The following is a 17,086-nucleotide window of genomic DNA, read 5'->3' as shown; positions in this document are numbered from 1 at the left end:
GCAGTTCGCACATCGGCCACTAGGGTAGTTACAATCTGATGACCTTTACTGTATGAGCTTTACTGTATAGAGGGAGATGAGCAGAGTCATCATAACCTCTTATCAGCTTTACTGTATAGACTGGGGCAAAGGACCAGTGTAATCTCATATCAGCTTTACTGTATACAGGGGAAATGATGCAGAGTCATCTCATCTCTTAACAGCTTTACTGTATAGACTAGGGGCAGAGTGATCTTATCTCTTATCAGCTCAATTGTATAGATTGGGAGAGAGGAGCAGAGTCATATCATATTAGCCTTAGTGTATAGACTGGGGCAGAGGACCAGTGTCATCTCATCGCTTAACAGCTTCACTGAAGAGAATAGGGCAGTGGAGCAGAGTCATCTCATCTCTTATCAGCTCAATTGTATACACTAGGAGAGAGGAGCCGTGACATCTCATATCAGTTTAGTGTATAGACTGGGAAGAGGACCAGTGTAATCTTACCTATTATCAGATTTACTGTATAGACTGGGGCAAAGGAGCAGAGTCATCTCATATTTTATCCTTACTGCATAAACTGGGGCAGAGGAGCAGAGTCATCTCATCTCTTACCAGCTTTACTGTATAAACTAGGGCAGATAGTTTTGCTATTCCATGGATAAAGGAAAACATCTCATAATAGGAATATCCCTTTCATTAGGCTCAGGCACAGAACTAGGCGTCGTATTGAAACATAACCATCCACCAGGGATGGGATAGGACACTGTGCAGGTATCTGCTGCACAGGAGTAGATCGATATGACTCCTATCATCTACAAGAGTGCTTCATCATCCACTCTGGTCCTTGACATGTCAGCTGCATTGACTTCACTGGAGATGAGCTGCAATATCAGAAACATCCTGTGGACAGATGTGGAGCTTTTTCTAAAAAACTCATCTTGGACAATGTTTTTTATTAATTGTCCAAGCTTTCCATGTCAGGAACTGTCCAGAGGGGGAGATGTTTTCTATAGAGATATGCTGCTGCTCTGGACAGTTCCTGACATGAACAGAGGTGGCAGCAGAGAGCACTGTGTCAGACTGGAGAGAATACACCACTATGGTAGAAGGTTGTGGGCATGCTCTGTGACATATGAAGGGAAGATGAGGTTTACTGCCTCCATCTTCCACTGCCATCTATGGAAGAGTGTTGTAGGCATGCTCTGCCAAGGTAAATTTCCTCCATCTACTATTGAAATCTACTGGTGAGTATTGTGGGCGTGCTCAGTTACCCGTCACAGTGGTCAATGTGCTGAAAGGCAAGTTGTCCCCATTATTCTTTGACAATTGCGGACCCCATTACCTGCCTCCAGTTATCTGGTCAGTACTTGCTCACAGGTCCATCTTTGTGGTGGGGGCCCCCGATTCTCTGCTGGGAATGCTTTATTACCCAGTGTCCCATTCTGTCAGAATTATTATATTTTTCTTAAATAAATCTTTACCTACAGCACATATACATCTTATATACAATCCGGCCATAGTGTGATATACTGAACTCCACGCCTTGTAGTCCCTTCTGCTGTAGTGGGCATGCTCTGAGAATCCATCTGCGATAATACAGAACTCCGCGCCTTGTAGTCCCTTCTGCTGTAGTGGGCGTGCTCTGAGAATCCATCTGCGATAATACAGAACTCCGCGCCTTGTAGTCCCTTCTGCTGTAGTGGGCGTGCTCTAAGAATCCATCTGCGATATACAGAACTCCGCGCCTCGTAGTCCCTTCTGCTGTAGTGGGCGTGCTCTGAGAATCCATCTGCATGAGTCTCTTGTAACAAAGTGAGTGAAAATTTTTCACAGGCTCCAAAAGTTCCATCACATGAGAAACTGTGCGATGAGGTTGGCGACGCCCATGAGGATTATCGAGATGTGGGCGAGCGCCGAGTACCACCTGAGCCGCTGCCTGCGATATAAGGCGATCATGTGGATCAGGGAGGGGTAGACAAAGACGAAGGCCAGACCACAGGCCGCCCCGGAAAACCTGAGGACACACAGCCAGGTTATTATACACCGCCCAGAGCTGGAGGAATGCTGGGAGAGTTCAGCTCTGAAGCCTATAGACAAGCGAGTGCAGCTCTGAGGTATAAGATATAATGGCTTGTTCTCACCTGATGATGCCGCCGATATTCGGGTAGAATTTGGCCATGATGACTCCAAAGCCGACAACAACGACGTTGAGTCCAAAGACGTGAAAGATGCTGAAATAAAGAAAAAAAAATTTTTTTTATTTATTTTTTTTACAAATTCAAAAATTACTTGGAATTTATAAAAGTTTCTGGGTCACCGGCTGCACGAAGAGACGCTGAGCGACCCACAGAGAGGGTCTATTATGCCCTATTTATATAGACTATGACAGCCTTTTAACCCCTTAAAGGGGAACTCCGGGGAATTTATTTCGTTTTTAAATCGTATGCTTTTTTTTAATATAGTAAATTACAAATCTATATATCTTTTGACACCAGCTGAATTTCTTTTCCTCTGGAGTACCCCTTTAAGAACTGAGCTATCTTGTGAGCAATTTTATATAAAAATTATTATTTTTTTTTTTAATAGGTGGGATGAGCCATAGGTTAGGGGGTTATCCAGGATTATAAAATTATGCCGCTGTCTTCCAAAAAACAGCGCCACTCTTTTTTGTGTGGAGTATTGCAGCTCAGTTCCATTCAAGTGAATGGAGCAGAGTTGTAACACTGCACACGACCTGATGACAAGTGTGGGGGACAAAGCTATAACTACTGACTGTGGGCCGTTGTTTCTTTTTTTTTGAGGGATGGCTTTTAGGCTCCAAATAATTTATTTTTTGACCCAATGGGTAAAAAACATAGAAGATGGTTGGCAGAAAAAGACCACCTGCTCCAGATTAACTGGCGACCTGTGTCAGAACTACAACTCCCATCATGCCCTGACCCAGCTGCAGAGGGGCAGGTTGGAGAGCAGTGATGTAAGATGGTGATGGGCCAGAGATCACACAGAGAAGCACTCACCTGGGATAAGTCTCCCCAAAGAGGTGACCCAGGAGCTGCACCCGCACCAGGTACCCTAGCAGCGGGTACACCGTCATCATTTGGAAGAGTAAGAAGATTCTTGCCAGGAATGACAGGATATCATTGCTCGGAAAATTATCTAAAAAGTTCTATTAAAAAAAATATATATATTACATATATATACATTACATATGTTACATATGTTACATGTACTGAGCTTCCCTGATGTCTATATATGACATTTTAGATTATATGCGATTACGTGTTATATTATATGTTATATTAGATGCTATTAGATATTATACAGATTACAATCTGTACTCACCTGCTGGATGCAATCCTTGGCCAAAGGAGGCGACGGGAAGGAGCCGAACACCATCACCCCAACATACATATAGGTCACCCCAACCAGCAGATACGCCACCGACAGGTCTCTAACCTGGGAAGAGAAACATGAAGTATATGACCCCATAGTATTTCATGTATCCCTTATACCTAACACCCTGGAGTCAGTGCGGACCCCCACAGGAATCAGGCTGTGACCCCCATATACAGCGGCGGTGGTGACACCCTCAGCGATATCTCAGATTCCGGCCATTTACACCCCCCATATAGTGACTGCAGCGTCTGGGTGGAGACACAGGATGGCAGATCCCGCCGGGCACATGAGGGACTCACGTTGTTCTCCTGATTCTTGTTGTTCTTCAGCAGGGTGATGACACAGTTATGGATGAAGAAGGCGAGCGTGAGGATTCCCGTCAGCTGAGGGAAGGAAAGCCGGAATTCTGGAAGGTACAAACAGGAGCCATGACAGACAGTGCAGGGAACGTCTCATCATCACTGTACAGAGACCCCCACTACTACCAGGCAGGCAGTGATGTCGATGTACGGTTGGGTGGGGTCATGTATACAGGCAGTGAGGTCGCTGTACGGTATGGGTGGGGTCATGTATATAGGCAGTGGGGTCGCTGTACGGTATGGGTGGGGGTCATGTATACAGGCAGTGAGGTCGCTGTACGGTATGGGTGGGGGTCATGTATATAGGCAGTGGGGTCGCTGTACGGTATGGGTGGGGTCATGTATATAGGCAGTGGGGTCGCTGTACGGTATGGGTGGGGGTCATGTATACAGGCAGTGAGGTCGCTGTACGGTATGGGTGGGGGTCATGTATATAGGCAGTGGGGTCGCTGTACGGTATGGGTGGGGTCATGTATATAGGCAGTGGGGTCGCTGTACGGTATGGGTGGGGTCATGTATATAGGCAGTGGGGTCGCTGTACGGTATGGGTGGGGGTCATGTATACAGGCAGTGAGGTCGCTGTACGGTATGGGTGGGGGTTATGTATACAGGCAGTGAGGTCGCTGTACGGTTGGGTGGGGTCATGTATACAGGCAGTGGGGTCGCTGTACGGTATGGGTGGGGGTCAAGGATATAGGCAGTGAGGTCGCTGTACGGTATGGGTGGGGTCACTGTATGGTATGGGTGGGGTCATATATATATAGGCAGTGAGGTCGCTGTACGGTATGGGTGGGGGTCATGGATATAGGCAGTGGGGTCACTGTACAGTATGGGTGGGGGTCATGGATATAGGCAGTGGGGTCGCTGTACAGTATGGGTGGGGTCATGGATATAGGCAGTGAGGTCGCTGTACAGTATGGGTGGGGTCATGTATATAGGCAGTGAGGTCACTGTACAGTATGGGTGGTGAAATGTATATAGGCAGTGGGGTCACTGTACGGTATGGGTGGGGTTATATATATAGGCAGTGGGGTCACTGTACAGTATGGGTGGGGGTCATGGATATAGGCAGTGGGGTCGCTGTACGGTATGGGTGGGGGTCATGTATATAGGCAGTGAAGTTGCTGTACAGTATGGGTGGGGTCATGGATATAAGCAGTGGGGTCACTGTACAGTATGGGTGGGGTCATGGATATAGGCAGTGGGGTCACTGTACAGTATGGGTGGGGTCATGGATATAGGCAGTGGGGTCACTGTACAGTATGGGTGGGGTCATGGATATAGGCAGTGGGGTCACTGTACAGTATGGGTGGGGTCATGGATATAGGCAGTGGGGTCACTGTACAGTATGGGTGGGGTCATGGATATAGGCAGTGGGGTCACTGTACAGTATGGGTGGGGTCATGGATATAGGCAGTGGGGTCACTGTACAGTATGGGTGGGGTCATGGATATAGGCAGTGGGGTCACTGTACAGTATGGGTGGGGTTATGGATATAGGCAGTGGGGTCACTGTACAGTATGGGTGGGGTCATGGATATAGGCAGTGGGGTCACTGTACAGTATGGGTGGGGTCATGGATATAGGCAGTGGGGTCACTGTACAGTATGGGTGGGGTCATGGATATAGGCAGTGAAGTTGCTGTACAGTATGGGTGGGGTCATGGATATAGGCAGTGGGGTCACTGTATGGTATGGGTGGGGTCATGAATATAGGCAGTGGGGTCACTGTACGGTATGGGTGGGGTCATGGATATAGGCAGTGGGGTCGCTGTACAGTATGGGTGGGGTCATGGATATAGGCAGTGGGGTCACTGTACAGTATGGGTGGGGTCATGGATATAGGCAGTGGGGTCGCTGTACGGTATGGGTGGGGTCATGGATATAGGCAGTGGGGTCACTGTACAGTATGGGTGGGGTCATGGATATAGGCAGTGAAGTTGCTGTACAGTATGGGTGGGGTCATGGATATAGGCAGTGGGGTCACTGTATGGTATGGGTGGGGTCATGAATATAGGCAGTGGGGTCACTGTATGGTATGGGTGGGGTCATGAATATAGGCAGTGAAGTTGCTGTACAGTATGGGTGGGGTCATGGATATAGGCAGTGGGGTCACTGTATGGTATGGGTGGGGTCATGAATATAGGCAGTGGGGTCACTGTATGGTATGGGTGGGGTCATGAATATAGGCAGTGGGGTCACTGTATGGTATGGGTGGGGTCATGAATATAGGCAGTGGGGTCACTGTATGGTATGGGTGGGGTCATGAATATAGGCAGTGGGGTCACTGTATGGTATGGGTGGGGTCATGAATATAGGCAGTGGGGTCACTGTACGGTATGGGTGGGGTCATGGATATAGGCAGTGGGGTCGCTGTACAGTATGGGTGGGGTCATGGATATAGGCAGTGGGGTCACTGTACAGTATGGGTGGGGTCATGGATATAGGCAGTGGGGTCACTGTACAGTATGGGTGGGGTCATGGATATAGGCAGTGGGGTCACTGTATGGTATGGGTGGGGTCATGGATATAGGCAGTGGGGTCGCTGTACGGTATGGGTGGGGTCATGGATATAGGCAGTGGGGTCACTGTATGGTATGGGTGGGGTCATGGATATAGGCAGTGGGGTCACTGTACTATATACCCAGCTTATATATAAAAGGGATCTGTGATCTGCTACCAGCTCCCCTCCTGTGTCCTTACAGCAGACGGACAGGACAGACGATACAGCCCGACATCAGGCCGCTACACAAGTGGTCATAGAGGGGAGACCCCAGCTCCGGTCCACTACAAACCAGGGTGGAGAGCCACTTACATGAATGGAGAGGGGTAATACTATGTTCTGTCCAAAGCCGGTGGCCGCAGCTTCCTGTGGTGAGAAGGAATGACTGACACAGTACACAAGGCTGCCGAGTCAGCATCACTTACACAAAGAGTCACCGCCAAGACGTCTGCCAAAGCTGAGTGACAACCTCTGTAACCACAGTCGCCAGCAAAGAATCAGCTTAAAGGGGAACTACACTGAAATTGTTTTCTTTCAAACGCAGGTGTCAAAAAGTTATACAGATTGTAAACTACTTCTATATATAAAAAAAAAAGTCTTCCAGTACTTATCAGCTGCCGTATGTCCTGCAGGAAGTGGTGTATTCTCCCCAGTCTGACACAGTGCTCTCTGCTGCCACCTCTGTCCATGTCAGGAACTGTCCAGAGCAGCAGCAAATCCCCATAGAAAACCTCTCCTGCTCTGGACAGTTCCAGGTGGCAGCAGAGAGCACTGTGTCAGACTGGAGAGAATACACCACTTCCTGCAGGACATACAGCAGCTGATAAGTACAGGAAGACTGGAGATTTTATGTACAGAAGTAATTTACAAATGTATATAACTTTCTAACACCAGCTGATTTGAGTGGAGTGCCCCTTTAACACAAGTCCCGTCCGTGCAGTGACATCACGTCCTCACCTGGAACAAAATATTCCTGTACGTTATCCCAGTGGAAGTCGAAATGAAATCCGATACGAATGGCTTTATAGGTCACCAGGGAAACCAGGTAGAGGACAGAGACGGTGCCTGGAAAACATAAAAAATTCAGTATCCCCACCGGAAACTCTGCTCTGCCCCTTATCTGAGTAGTTTCATCTTACTTTCACTTTTCCTGCACACAGATGCTTAAAGGGATTCTCCAGGCTTAGAAAAATCACAGCTACAGCGCCACCCTTCCTCAGGTTGTGAGCGGTATTACAGTTCAGCTCAATTCACTTCAATAGACCTTAGCAGCAATACCCCCCACAACCTGAGGACAGGGGTGGCGCTGTTCCAGGAAGAAAGCGGCCATGTTTTCCTAATCCTGGATAATCCCTTTAATGTTTCCTTACATAACCATCGTGTACAGACTGCGGGGTACGTACCTAAGACATTGAACTTGGCAAAAAAAGATGGAGAGCGGAAGTTAAGAAGCGGCAGGAGGACAACAATCAGGTACAGTGGGACCGTGTCGCTTTTACTCCACCATTCCACAAAAAGCTGAAAGTCTGTCCCGTTACCGGCCGTCACGTCCACCGTGTTGTTTGGAGGCGTCCCGTCTCCATTGCTAGGGCAAATCACTACAAGAAAGAACGGACATGTCACATGGTGGCCGGGAATAAAAGGCAGAGGACCGAGTCCGATCCATTTCGCTGCTCAGTCCTCACCCAGGTCACAGGCAGAAGCAGGCAATGGACTAGGAGGCATTCTGGATTATCAGAGGGTGGTTTTAAAGGGGAACTCCGGTGAAATTAATTTTAACTGGTATCAAAAAGTTATAAAGACTTGTAAATGACTTCTATTTAAATCTAATCTCCATTCTTCCAGTACTTATCAGCTGCTGTATGTCCTGCAGGAAGTGGTGTATTCTCTCCAGCCTGACACAGTGCTCTCTGCTGCCACCTCTGTCAATGTCAGGAACTGTCCAGAGCAGCAGCAAATCCCCATAGAAAACCTCTGCTGCTCTGGACAGTTCCTGACATGGACAGAGGTGGCAGCAGAGAGCAGTGTGTCAGACTGGAGAGAATACACCACCTCCTGCAGGACATACATCAGCTGATAAGTACTGGAAGACTGGAGATTTTTAAATAGAAGTAATTTACAAATCCGTATAGCGTTCTTTTTCCTGCTGGAGTACCCCTTTAAGGGATGTTCTGTAATGAAGGGTTCAGGAAGCGGACAAAAAGTTGTCCTTAAGTTTTGGGTAACTGGGAAGTCATGTGACTGCCTCACTTTGTAACGTCCCCGCTAACCACATGACAGGTCGGCTTTTTCTTACCTCGGTCGCTGCCGTTTGTGCTCAGCCCAATATCGGTAACATTGACGTGATGAACATAATCTGGAAGAGAGAGACACAGGTTACGGCTATCACGTCTCCTCTTTGCTGGTCGGGCTATGCTCACACGTTTATCCTATATGCGTTCCGCCACATGTACCGTACCTCTAGTGCAGGGAGGGGAAACCTTCAGCTTTAGCTCTCCAGGCATGATGGAAATTGTAGTTTTGCAATAGCTGGAAGGTTCCAAATTCCTGTACTAGACACATATGATGACATTCCTAAAAACAGCGCCACCCCTGGTTGTGTGCGGTATTACACTTCAGCTCCATTCTCTTCCATAGACATGAGCTGCAAACGCCACAAACAACCTGCTGGTTCTGGCAGTAAGCGGCCATGTTTTTCTAAGCCTGGATAATTCCTTTAAGATCCCAAAATGCAGTAGAAGTGTAATACATGGGTGTACAGTTTGGCCGTTATACGCACGCCATGTACTGTGCAGTATACAGGCCCCTATAGAAGTCAGGACTGACCTCCACCGATACTCACTATAAATAAATTTTCCTGTATTAAATAGGAAGTTGGACATCAGGACCCAGTACACGACCATCGCCCCGACCAGCGAGACCAGAGAGAACAGGAGGCTGGACCAACGGCCAAAGGAGCCAAAGTAATACTGGCAAACGTCCGGAAACTCCCAGTGTGAGGTGTCAATGGAGGCTGGAGAGAAAGAGACGCAGGTTACATAGAACACATGGGATAAGGGGGGGGACACGTCTACTATCCGGAGGAGTCACAGATCCCCACATTACAGGCCCAGAGATCAGAAGAGCCTCAGGCCCGGGACTACATCACATTACACTGTGTACATACATTACATTACTGATCCTGTACTGATCCTGAGTTACATCCTGTATTATACTCCAGAGCTGCACTCACTATTCTGCTGGTGGGGTCACTGTGTACATACATTACATTACTGATCCTGAGTTACATTCTGTATTATACTCCAGAGCTGCACTCACTATTCTGCTGGTAGGGTCACTGTGTACATACATTACTGATCCTGAGTTACATCCTGTATTATACTCCAGAGCTGCACTCACTGTTCTGCTGGTGAGGTCCCTGTGTACATACATTACATTACTGATCCTGAGTTACATTCTGTATTATACTCCAGAGCTGCACTCACTATTCTGCTGGTAAGGTCACTGTGTAAATACATTACTGATCCTGAGTTACATCCTGTAGTATATTGCACTTACGTATCGCCCCTCGGGACTTCACCACTCTATAGCAGCAGTAAAGGGTTAATAGACCCATCAGGAATATGACGGTGACTCCTGTAGTGAATCCGGCCTGGAATAGAGGGAGAAATGGTTCTAATAAAGAATATTAATGCGCCTGACTGTATCATCCAACCAGGGGGGCACAGAGGACAGGAGCCCTGTATGATGCTATACACAGGGGGCACAGAGGACAGGAGCCCTGTATGATGCTATACACGGGGGGCACAGAGGACAGGAGCCCCTGTATGATGCTATACACAGGGGGCACAGAGGACAGGACCCCTGTATGATGCTATACACGGGGGGCACAGAGAGGACAGGAGCCCTGTATGGTGCTATACACAGGGGGCACAGAGGACAGGAGCCCCTGTATGATGCTATACACAGGAGGCACAGAGAGGACAGGAGCCCTGTATGATGCTATACACGGGGGGCACAGAGGACAGGACCCCTGTATGATGCTATACACGGGGGGCACAGAGAGGACAGGACCCCTGTATGATGCTATACACGGGGGGCACAGAGAGGACAGGACCCCTGTATGATGCTATACACGGGGGCACAGAGGACAGGAGCCCTGTATGATGCTATACACAGGGGGCACAGAGGACAGGAGCCCTGTATGATGCTATACACAGGGGGCACAGAGAGGACAGGACCCCTGTATGATGCTATACACGGGGGGCACAGAGGACAGGAGCCCTGTATGATGCTATACACAGGGGTCACAGAGGACAGGAGCCCTGTATGATGCTATACACAGGGGGCACAGAGGACAGGACCCCTGTATGATGCTATACACTGGGGGCACAGAGAGGACAGGAGCCCTGTATGATGCTATACACGGGGGGCACAGAGGACAGGAGCCCTGTATGATGCTATACACGGGGGGCACAGAGAGGACAGGAGCCCTGTATGATGCTATACATGGGGGGCACAGAGAGGACAGGAGCCCTGTATGATGCTATACACGGGGGCACAGAGAGGACAGGACCCCTGTATGATGCTATACACAGGGGGCACAGAGGACAGGAGCCCTGTATGATGCTATACACAGGGGGCACAGAGGACAGGAGCCCTGTATGATGCTATACACAGGGGGCACAGAGGACAGGAGCCTCTGTATGATGCTATACACAGGGGGCACAGAGAGGACAGGACCCCTGTATGATGCTATACACAGGGGGCACAGAGAGGACAGGAGCCCTGTATGATGCTATACACGGGGGGCACAGAAAGGACAGGACCCCTGTATGATGCTATACATGGGGGGCACAGAGGACAGGACCCCTGTATGATGCTATACACGGGGGCACAGAGGACAGGAGCCCTGTATGATGCTATACACAGGGGGCACAGAGGACAGGAGCCCTGTATGATGCTATACACGGGGGCACAGAGGACAGGAGCCCCTGTATGATGCTATACACAGGGGGCACAGAGGACAGGAGCCTCTGTATGATGCTATACACAGGGGGCACAGAGAGGACAGGACCCCTGTATGATGCTATACACTGGGGGCACAGAGAGGACAGGAGCCCTGTATGATGCTATACACAGGGGGCACAGAGGACAGGAGCCCTGTATGATGCTATACACAGGGGTCACAGAGGACAGGAGCCCTGTATGATGCTATACACAGGGGGCACAGAGGACAGGAGCCCTGTATGATGCTATACACAGGGGGCACAGAGGACAGGAGCCTCTGTATGATGCTATACACAGGGGGCACAGAGAGGACAGGACCCCTGTATGATGCTATACACAGGGGGCACAGAGGACAGGAGCCCTGTATGATGCTATACACGGGGGCACAGAGGACAGGAGGCCTGTATGATGCTATACACGGGGGGCACAGAGGACAGGACCCCTGTATGATGCTATACACAGGGGGCACAGAGAGGACAGGAGCCCTGTATGATGCTATACACAGGGGGGCACAGAGAGGACAGGACCCCTGTATGATGCTATACACAGGGGGCACAGAGAGGACAGGAGCCCTGTATGATGCTATACACAGGGGGCACAGAGAGGACAGGAGCCCTGTATGATGCTATACACAGGGGGCACAGAGGACAGAAGGCGGCAGGTCAGAGAGGTTTCTGCTCAGTCTGGTTTCCCACCGGTTTTACCTGCTTTATTCCCCAGGGAATACTGAGAATGGACGTCCCCATCATCGTGTTCCAGATCATAAATCTAAAAAGAGACAAGATTATGTTATACAAAAGACTCAAGGACAGAGTGCAAACAAGCAGATATATATATATACACTGTATATGATGTATCTATGAGACTTGTGCTTTAACCCCCCCCCCCCCTTAAAGTGGTTTTCCCCAGGTTAGACAGACTCTCAGGACTTATCTGTGGGATCTCCCACATTACAGGAGTGGGGGGGGGGGGGGTCTCTCATGTCTTAGGGTCCTATTAGACAAAGTGATTTCTGTGTTCTCGATAAATGACCACTAAACAATAGCATTTGCGAACGATCTGAAATCGCTCACCATAATACACAAAACGATAGTTGCAATTCACGTTACCGTTATTGCGGTCGTCATACAGTCTCTCAGGACAAGGCACACAGCATGTTTAACCTGTCCACGACTTATTAAACGATCAGATATATGAGCGATCAGCGGCCCACCAACCAGGATTGGCCGACATGTTAAAAGACAACGATGAACGACTTCTCGTTTGTTGTTTGATCTTTAGATGTTATTACACGGGGAGATAATCGCTTATTTTCGGGCGATATAGCGAGTTGTCCCACAATCAGCGCTTCGTGTAATAGGGCCCTTAGATGCACGGCCGCCTTTAGACACAAACCAGCAGCGATGGGCAGGATGGGCGCTCACGTGCAGCGCCTCAACAAGGCACAATCATTTATGTGGTCGGGCTGCATCAACCCTTTGTATCGATAGTGTGGCCATTTAAAGGGGTACTCCTCTCACACATAACTTCTGATATGTCGCTGCCCATGGTGAGACTAACAATCCCTTCCATACTTGTTCTTATCTATTCAGTCTCCTTCCCCCAGTTCACAGCTGCTGCTTTCTGCTGAAGATACAAAAATCTGTGTATGAGCTTTTCTCCTCCTCCCCCCTCCCTTCTGAAACAACCGATGTAAACAAGTCCCTGGCAGGCTTTATCTGCAACTTTATAGCTTCTTTGTAATGCTGGGAGGGTTGACTTGACTTGACCTCAGAATAACCCTCCCAGCATTACAAAGAAGCTACAAAGTTGCAGATAAAGCCTGCCAGGGACTTATTAACATCAGCTGTCTCAGAAGGGAGGGGGAGACAGAGAGAAAAGCTCACTCACAGATTTTTGTATCTTGGAAGTAGGGAAGGAATTGTTAGTCTGACCATGGATAACAATATATCAGAAGTTATGTTTGAGTGGCATACCCCATTTAAGCCAAAACAGCCACATTCTTAAGGGGTTAATGCGACAGCATGATTTATTAAAGGGGTACTGATTAAAAAAAACAACAAAAAAACAATCGATCAATCATAATCATTGCTTTTACATTTACCATCCGTTCGGAGTCTGTCTCCATTTGAATTTCCCGCTGTTTGCAGGTCCCTAAACCTCCAGTTTATGTCTTAATTTTTTCTTCACTTCCTGGTTTTGGCTTTCCCATGATGCACTTTGTCTCCTGTGATGTCTAACTAACTGTGTAAAACTGTTAGATGACTTACAGCTTGGTCAGCCAATCAGAGCTGAGCAACCTGAGTCATGTGACAAAGAGAGGCTGGCCCAACAGGGCTTAGACCAGTCTCACTCTTGATGATGTCATTGTCACAAAATGGCTGCCACTGAGCAGCCTGGGGTCAACAGTCATTAGGTAAGATGGAGTTTACTTCACTTCCTGGTGGGGGATTGAGGGGGGGGGGGGAGGTAGGGAAGGGGGGCAGATAGGTGATTGAAGCATATTACAGTTATATAACTTTGTAATGTGTTTCAATTACTGGGAAAAAGCTTTTCGCTGGAGTACCCCTTTAGGAACCCAGCGTTCAGGTTACGTACATGGTGACTATACTGGAGTTCTTCTCCGAGCCGTCTCCTCCGCCTATTTTTGTAGCCGTTCCTAGAGGACTGTAGACATAGATTTCTTCCGGATCGGGAATCACGTGATCCGGAGCAATCTAGAACATATAGAAGGGAAAGGTAACGGGGGATTACTGAACAGGACTGGCTGTCTGGGCATGACGGGAGATGTAGCTGGAGGTCCCCCATCCCTGATCTATGACACCCACAATGTAGAAGCCTACCAATGAGGGTTCAGACGGGGGTCCGAGTCTGCTGTAGTAGTGGATGCGTTTGTTCATGGCTGCGGCGTGTGAACTGACCCTGGGGGGGTCGTCGTTGATGCTGATGATATAGGACGGTTCTATGTGAAAAGGTCTGAAAAAGAAAAGCAGACAGGAGGCATAAAGGGTAATAACCACACACAGCCGATGGTTAGATTAGTGGGGGTCCGGGGCCGAGCCCCTACTGATCACTAAAACATGCGTGCAGAAGAACCAGGACTGCTCCGATCCCCTCTGAGAGCCGAGCTGGTCACATATACATATACATATATATATATATATATATATATATATATATATATATATATATATATATGTGTATGAGATGCACTATACGCCTATAACGTGTACACATTGTGCAGTGTATACAGTATACAGGATGTGCACCTCACCCAAGCATGGGCCTACAGGGCTCTGCTCTGACCTCTGTGGGGTCACCGGGGTGGATGGCTCCATCTGGGGACAGTGTAGACATGAGGGGCATTATCCTCCTACCTCCGGGTTCGGGGGTCCTGAGCACTGAAGTGATTCTTGGCACAATCCTCAAACAGAGACGGGTAAAGCAGCGGAGCCTCATCCCCCTCCATGGTGAACAGATCAGCTGATCATAAACCTATAAAAGGGAGAGAGAACGATATAAGTCCCTGATCCTCACCTTTTAGAAGCCCCCCCCCCCACCCCTGATCCTCACCTCTCCTCCTCCTCCTCTCTGCAGCCCCCCCCACCCCTGATCCTCACCTCTCCTCCTCTCTGCAGCCCCCCGGTCCTCACCTCTCCTCCTTCTCTCTGCAGCCCCCCGATCCTCACCTCTCCTCCTCCTCTCTGCAGCCCCCCGATCCTCACCTCTCCTCCTCCTCTCTGCAGCCCCCCGATCCTCACCTCTCCTCCTCCTCTCTGCAGTCCCCCGATCCTCATCTCTCCTCCTCCTTCTCTCTGCAGCCCCCCGATCCTCACCTCTCCTCCTCCTCCTCTCTGCAGCCCCCCGGTCCTCACCTCTCCTCCTCCTCTCTGCAGTCCCCCGATCCTCATCTCTCCTCCTCCTCCTCTCTGCAGCCCCCCGATCCTCACCTCTCCTCCTCCTCTCTGCAGCCCCCCGATCCTCACCTCTCCTCCTCCTCTCTGCAGCCCCCCGATCCTCACCTCTCCTCCTCCTCTCTGCAGCCCCCCGATCCTCACCTCTCCTCCTCCTCTCTGCAGCCCCCCGATCCTCACCTCTCCTTCTCCTCCTCTCTGCAGCACCCCCCCCCCCCACCCCTGATCCTCACCTCTCCTCCTCCTCTCTGCAGCCCCCCGATCCTCACCTCTCCTCCTCCTCTCTGCAGCCCCCCGATCCTCACCTCTCCTCCTCCTCTCTGCAGCCCCCCCGATCCTCACCTCTCCTCCTCCTCCTCTCTGCAGCCCCCCGATCCTCACCTCTCCTCCTCCTCTCTGCAGCCCCCCGATCCTCACCTCTCCTCCTCCTCTCTGCAGCCCCCCGATCCTCACCTCTCCTCCTCCTCCTCTCTGCAGCCCCCCGATCCTCACCTCTCCTCCTCCTCCTCTCTGCAGCCCCCCGATCCTCACCTCTCCTCCTCCTCCTCCTCTCTGCAGCCCCCCGATCCTCACCTCTCCTCCTCCTCTCTGCAGCCCCCCGGTCCTCACCTCTCCTCCTCCTCCTCTCTGCAGCCCCCCGGTCCTCACCTCTCCTCCTCCTCTCTGCAGCCCCCCGATCCTCACCTCTCCTCCTCCTCTCTGCAGCCCCCCGATCCTCACCTCTCCTCCTCCTCCTCTCTGCAGCCCCCCGATCCTCACCTCTCCTCCTCCTCTCTGCAGCCCCCCGATCCTCACCTCTCCTCCTCCTCTCTGCAGCCCCCTGATCCTCACCTCTCCTCCTCTCTGCAGCCCCCCGGTCCTCACCTCTCCTCCTCCTCTCTGCAGCCCCCCGGTCCTCACCTCTCCTCCTCCTCCTCTCTGCAGCCCCCGATCCTCACCTCTCCTCCTCTCTGCAGCCCCCCGGTCCTCACCTCTCCTCCTCCTCTCTGCAGCCCCCCGGTCCTTATCTCACCTTAGTAACTTCCCTGCGAGCTTCAAAACAGGAAGCAGCTGACGATGTGCCGGCCGGAAGGATTCTGGGTATTGTAGTCCTGGACTGCCGAGTTATATCGCACTGTAGGAAGGCGTGAACTACAAGTCCCATGATGCCACGCGGAAGCCGCCAATTTCTGTTTGGTGAATCACTGTGAGGAAAGATGCTGAGTACAGACATTATAAGTGTGTGAAAGAGGACGAGTGTGAGGAGGGAGGAGTGAGAATGCGTGTGAGGCGACCAGCCTGAGGGATGAGGCGGGAATTCACTGTGAGGAAAGAGAGAGGAGTTACAGTGTGAGGAGAGTGGACACTGGGGGGGGGGGATGAGTGTGAGGAGAGCGGACACTGGGGGGGATGAGTGTGAGGAGAGCGGACACTGGGGGGTGGGGGATGAGTGTGAGGAGAGCGGACACTGGGGGGGGATGAGTGTGAGGAGAGCGGACACTGGGGGGTGGGGGATGAGTGTGAGGAGAGCGGACACTGGGGGGGGGATGAGTGTGAGGAGAGCGGACACTGGGGGGGGATGAGTGTGAGGAGAGCGGACACTGGGGGGTGGGGGATGAGTGTGAGGAGAGCGGACACTGGGGGGGGGGGGATGAGTGTGAGGAGAGCGGACACTGGGGGGGGGGGATGAGTGTGAGGAGAGCGGACACGGGGGTGGGGGATGAGTGTGAGGAGAGCGGACACTGTGGGGGGGGATGAGTGTGAGGAGAGCGGACACTGGGGGGGATGAGTGTGAGGAGAGCGGACACTGTGGGGGGAGAGGAGTGTGAGGAGAGTGGACACTGGGGGGGGAAAGAGTAAGAAGAGCGGACACTGGGGGGGATGAGTGTGAGGAGAGCGGACACTGTGGGGGGGGATGAGTGTGAGGAGAGCGGACACTGGGGGG

At 50.8% G+C, this 17,086-nt stretch overlaps 1 protein-coding gene across 3 annotated transcripts; it reads right to left on the bottom strand.

The window, feature by feature from the left end:
* Positions 1 to 139: 139 nt before the first annotated feature.
* Positions 140 to 16,422, bottom strand: SLC38A9 (solute carrier family 38 member 9). 3 transcript variants are annotated; one of them, XM_069963334.1, is made up of 15 exons: positions 16,175 to 16,422; positions 14,626 to 14,743; positions 14,092 to 14,224; positions 13,847 to 13,965; positions 11,953 to 12,016; positions 9,797 to 9,890; positions 9,081 to 9,251; positions 8,535 to 8,594; positions 7,642 to 7,836; positions 7,196 to 7,303; positions 3,678 to 3,784; positions 3,325 to 3,438; positions 3,000 to 3,148; positions 2,124 to 2,213; positions 140 to 1,996 (listed from the first exon to the last, which is right to left on the bottom strand). In XM_069963334.1, the coding sequence occupies exons 2-15, from the start codon at positions 14,715 to 14,717 to the stop codon at positions 1,831 to 1,833; spliced, it is 1,662 nt and encodes a 553-aa protein (XP_069819435.1). In that variant the 5' UTR covers positions 14,718 to 14,743; positions 16,175 to 16,422; the 3' UTR covers positions 140 to 1,830. The 3 variants fall into 3 exon arrangements, with proteins under 3 accessions (XP_069819435.1, XP_069819436.1, XP_069819437.1); XM_069963335.1 differs by lacking the exon at positions 16,175 to 16,422 and adding an exon at positions 16,134 to 16,153; XM_069963336.1 differs by lacking the exon at positions 16,175 to 16,422 and adding an exon at positions 15,736 to 15,755.
* Between the last annotated feature and the right edge of the window lie 664 nt (positions 16,423 to 17,086).

This window comes from Dendropsophus ebraccatus, chromosome 3 (genome assembly GCF_027789765.1).
Source record: "Dendropsophus ebraccatus isolate aDenEbr1 chromosome 3, aDenEbr1.pat, whole genome shotgun sequence".
NCBI lineage: Eukaryota > Metazoa > Chordata > Amphibia > Anura > Hylidae > Dendropsophus > Dendropsophus ebraccatus.
This window is presented reverse-complemented; position numbering and strand designations above follow the sequence as displayed.

Excerpts from the sequence above, each read along its gene's own strand:
- SLC38A9 (XM_069963334.1), bottom strand. The coding sequence starts at position 14,717 with ATGGAGGGGGATGAGGCTCCGCTGCTTTACCCGTCTCTGTTTGAGGAT. Across the intron at positions 9,891-11,952 it reads TTCCCTGGGGAATAAAGCAG|GCCGGATTCACTACAGGAGT; the intron begins GTAAAACCGGTG and ends CCTCTATTCCAG. Across the intron at positions 1,997-2,123 it reads AATATCGGCGGCATCATCAG|GTTTTCCGGGGCGGCCTGTG; the intron begins GTGAGAACAAGC and ends GTGTGTCCTCAG.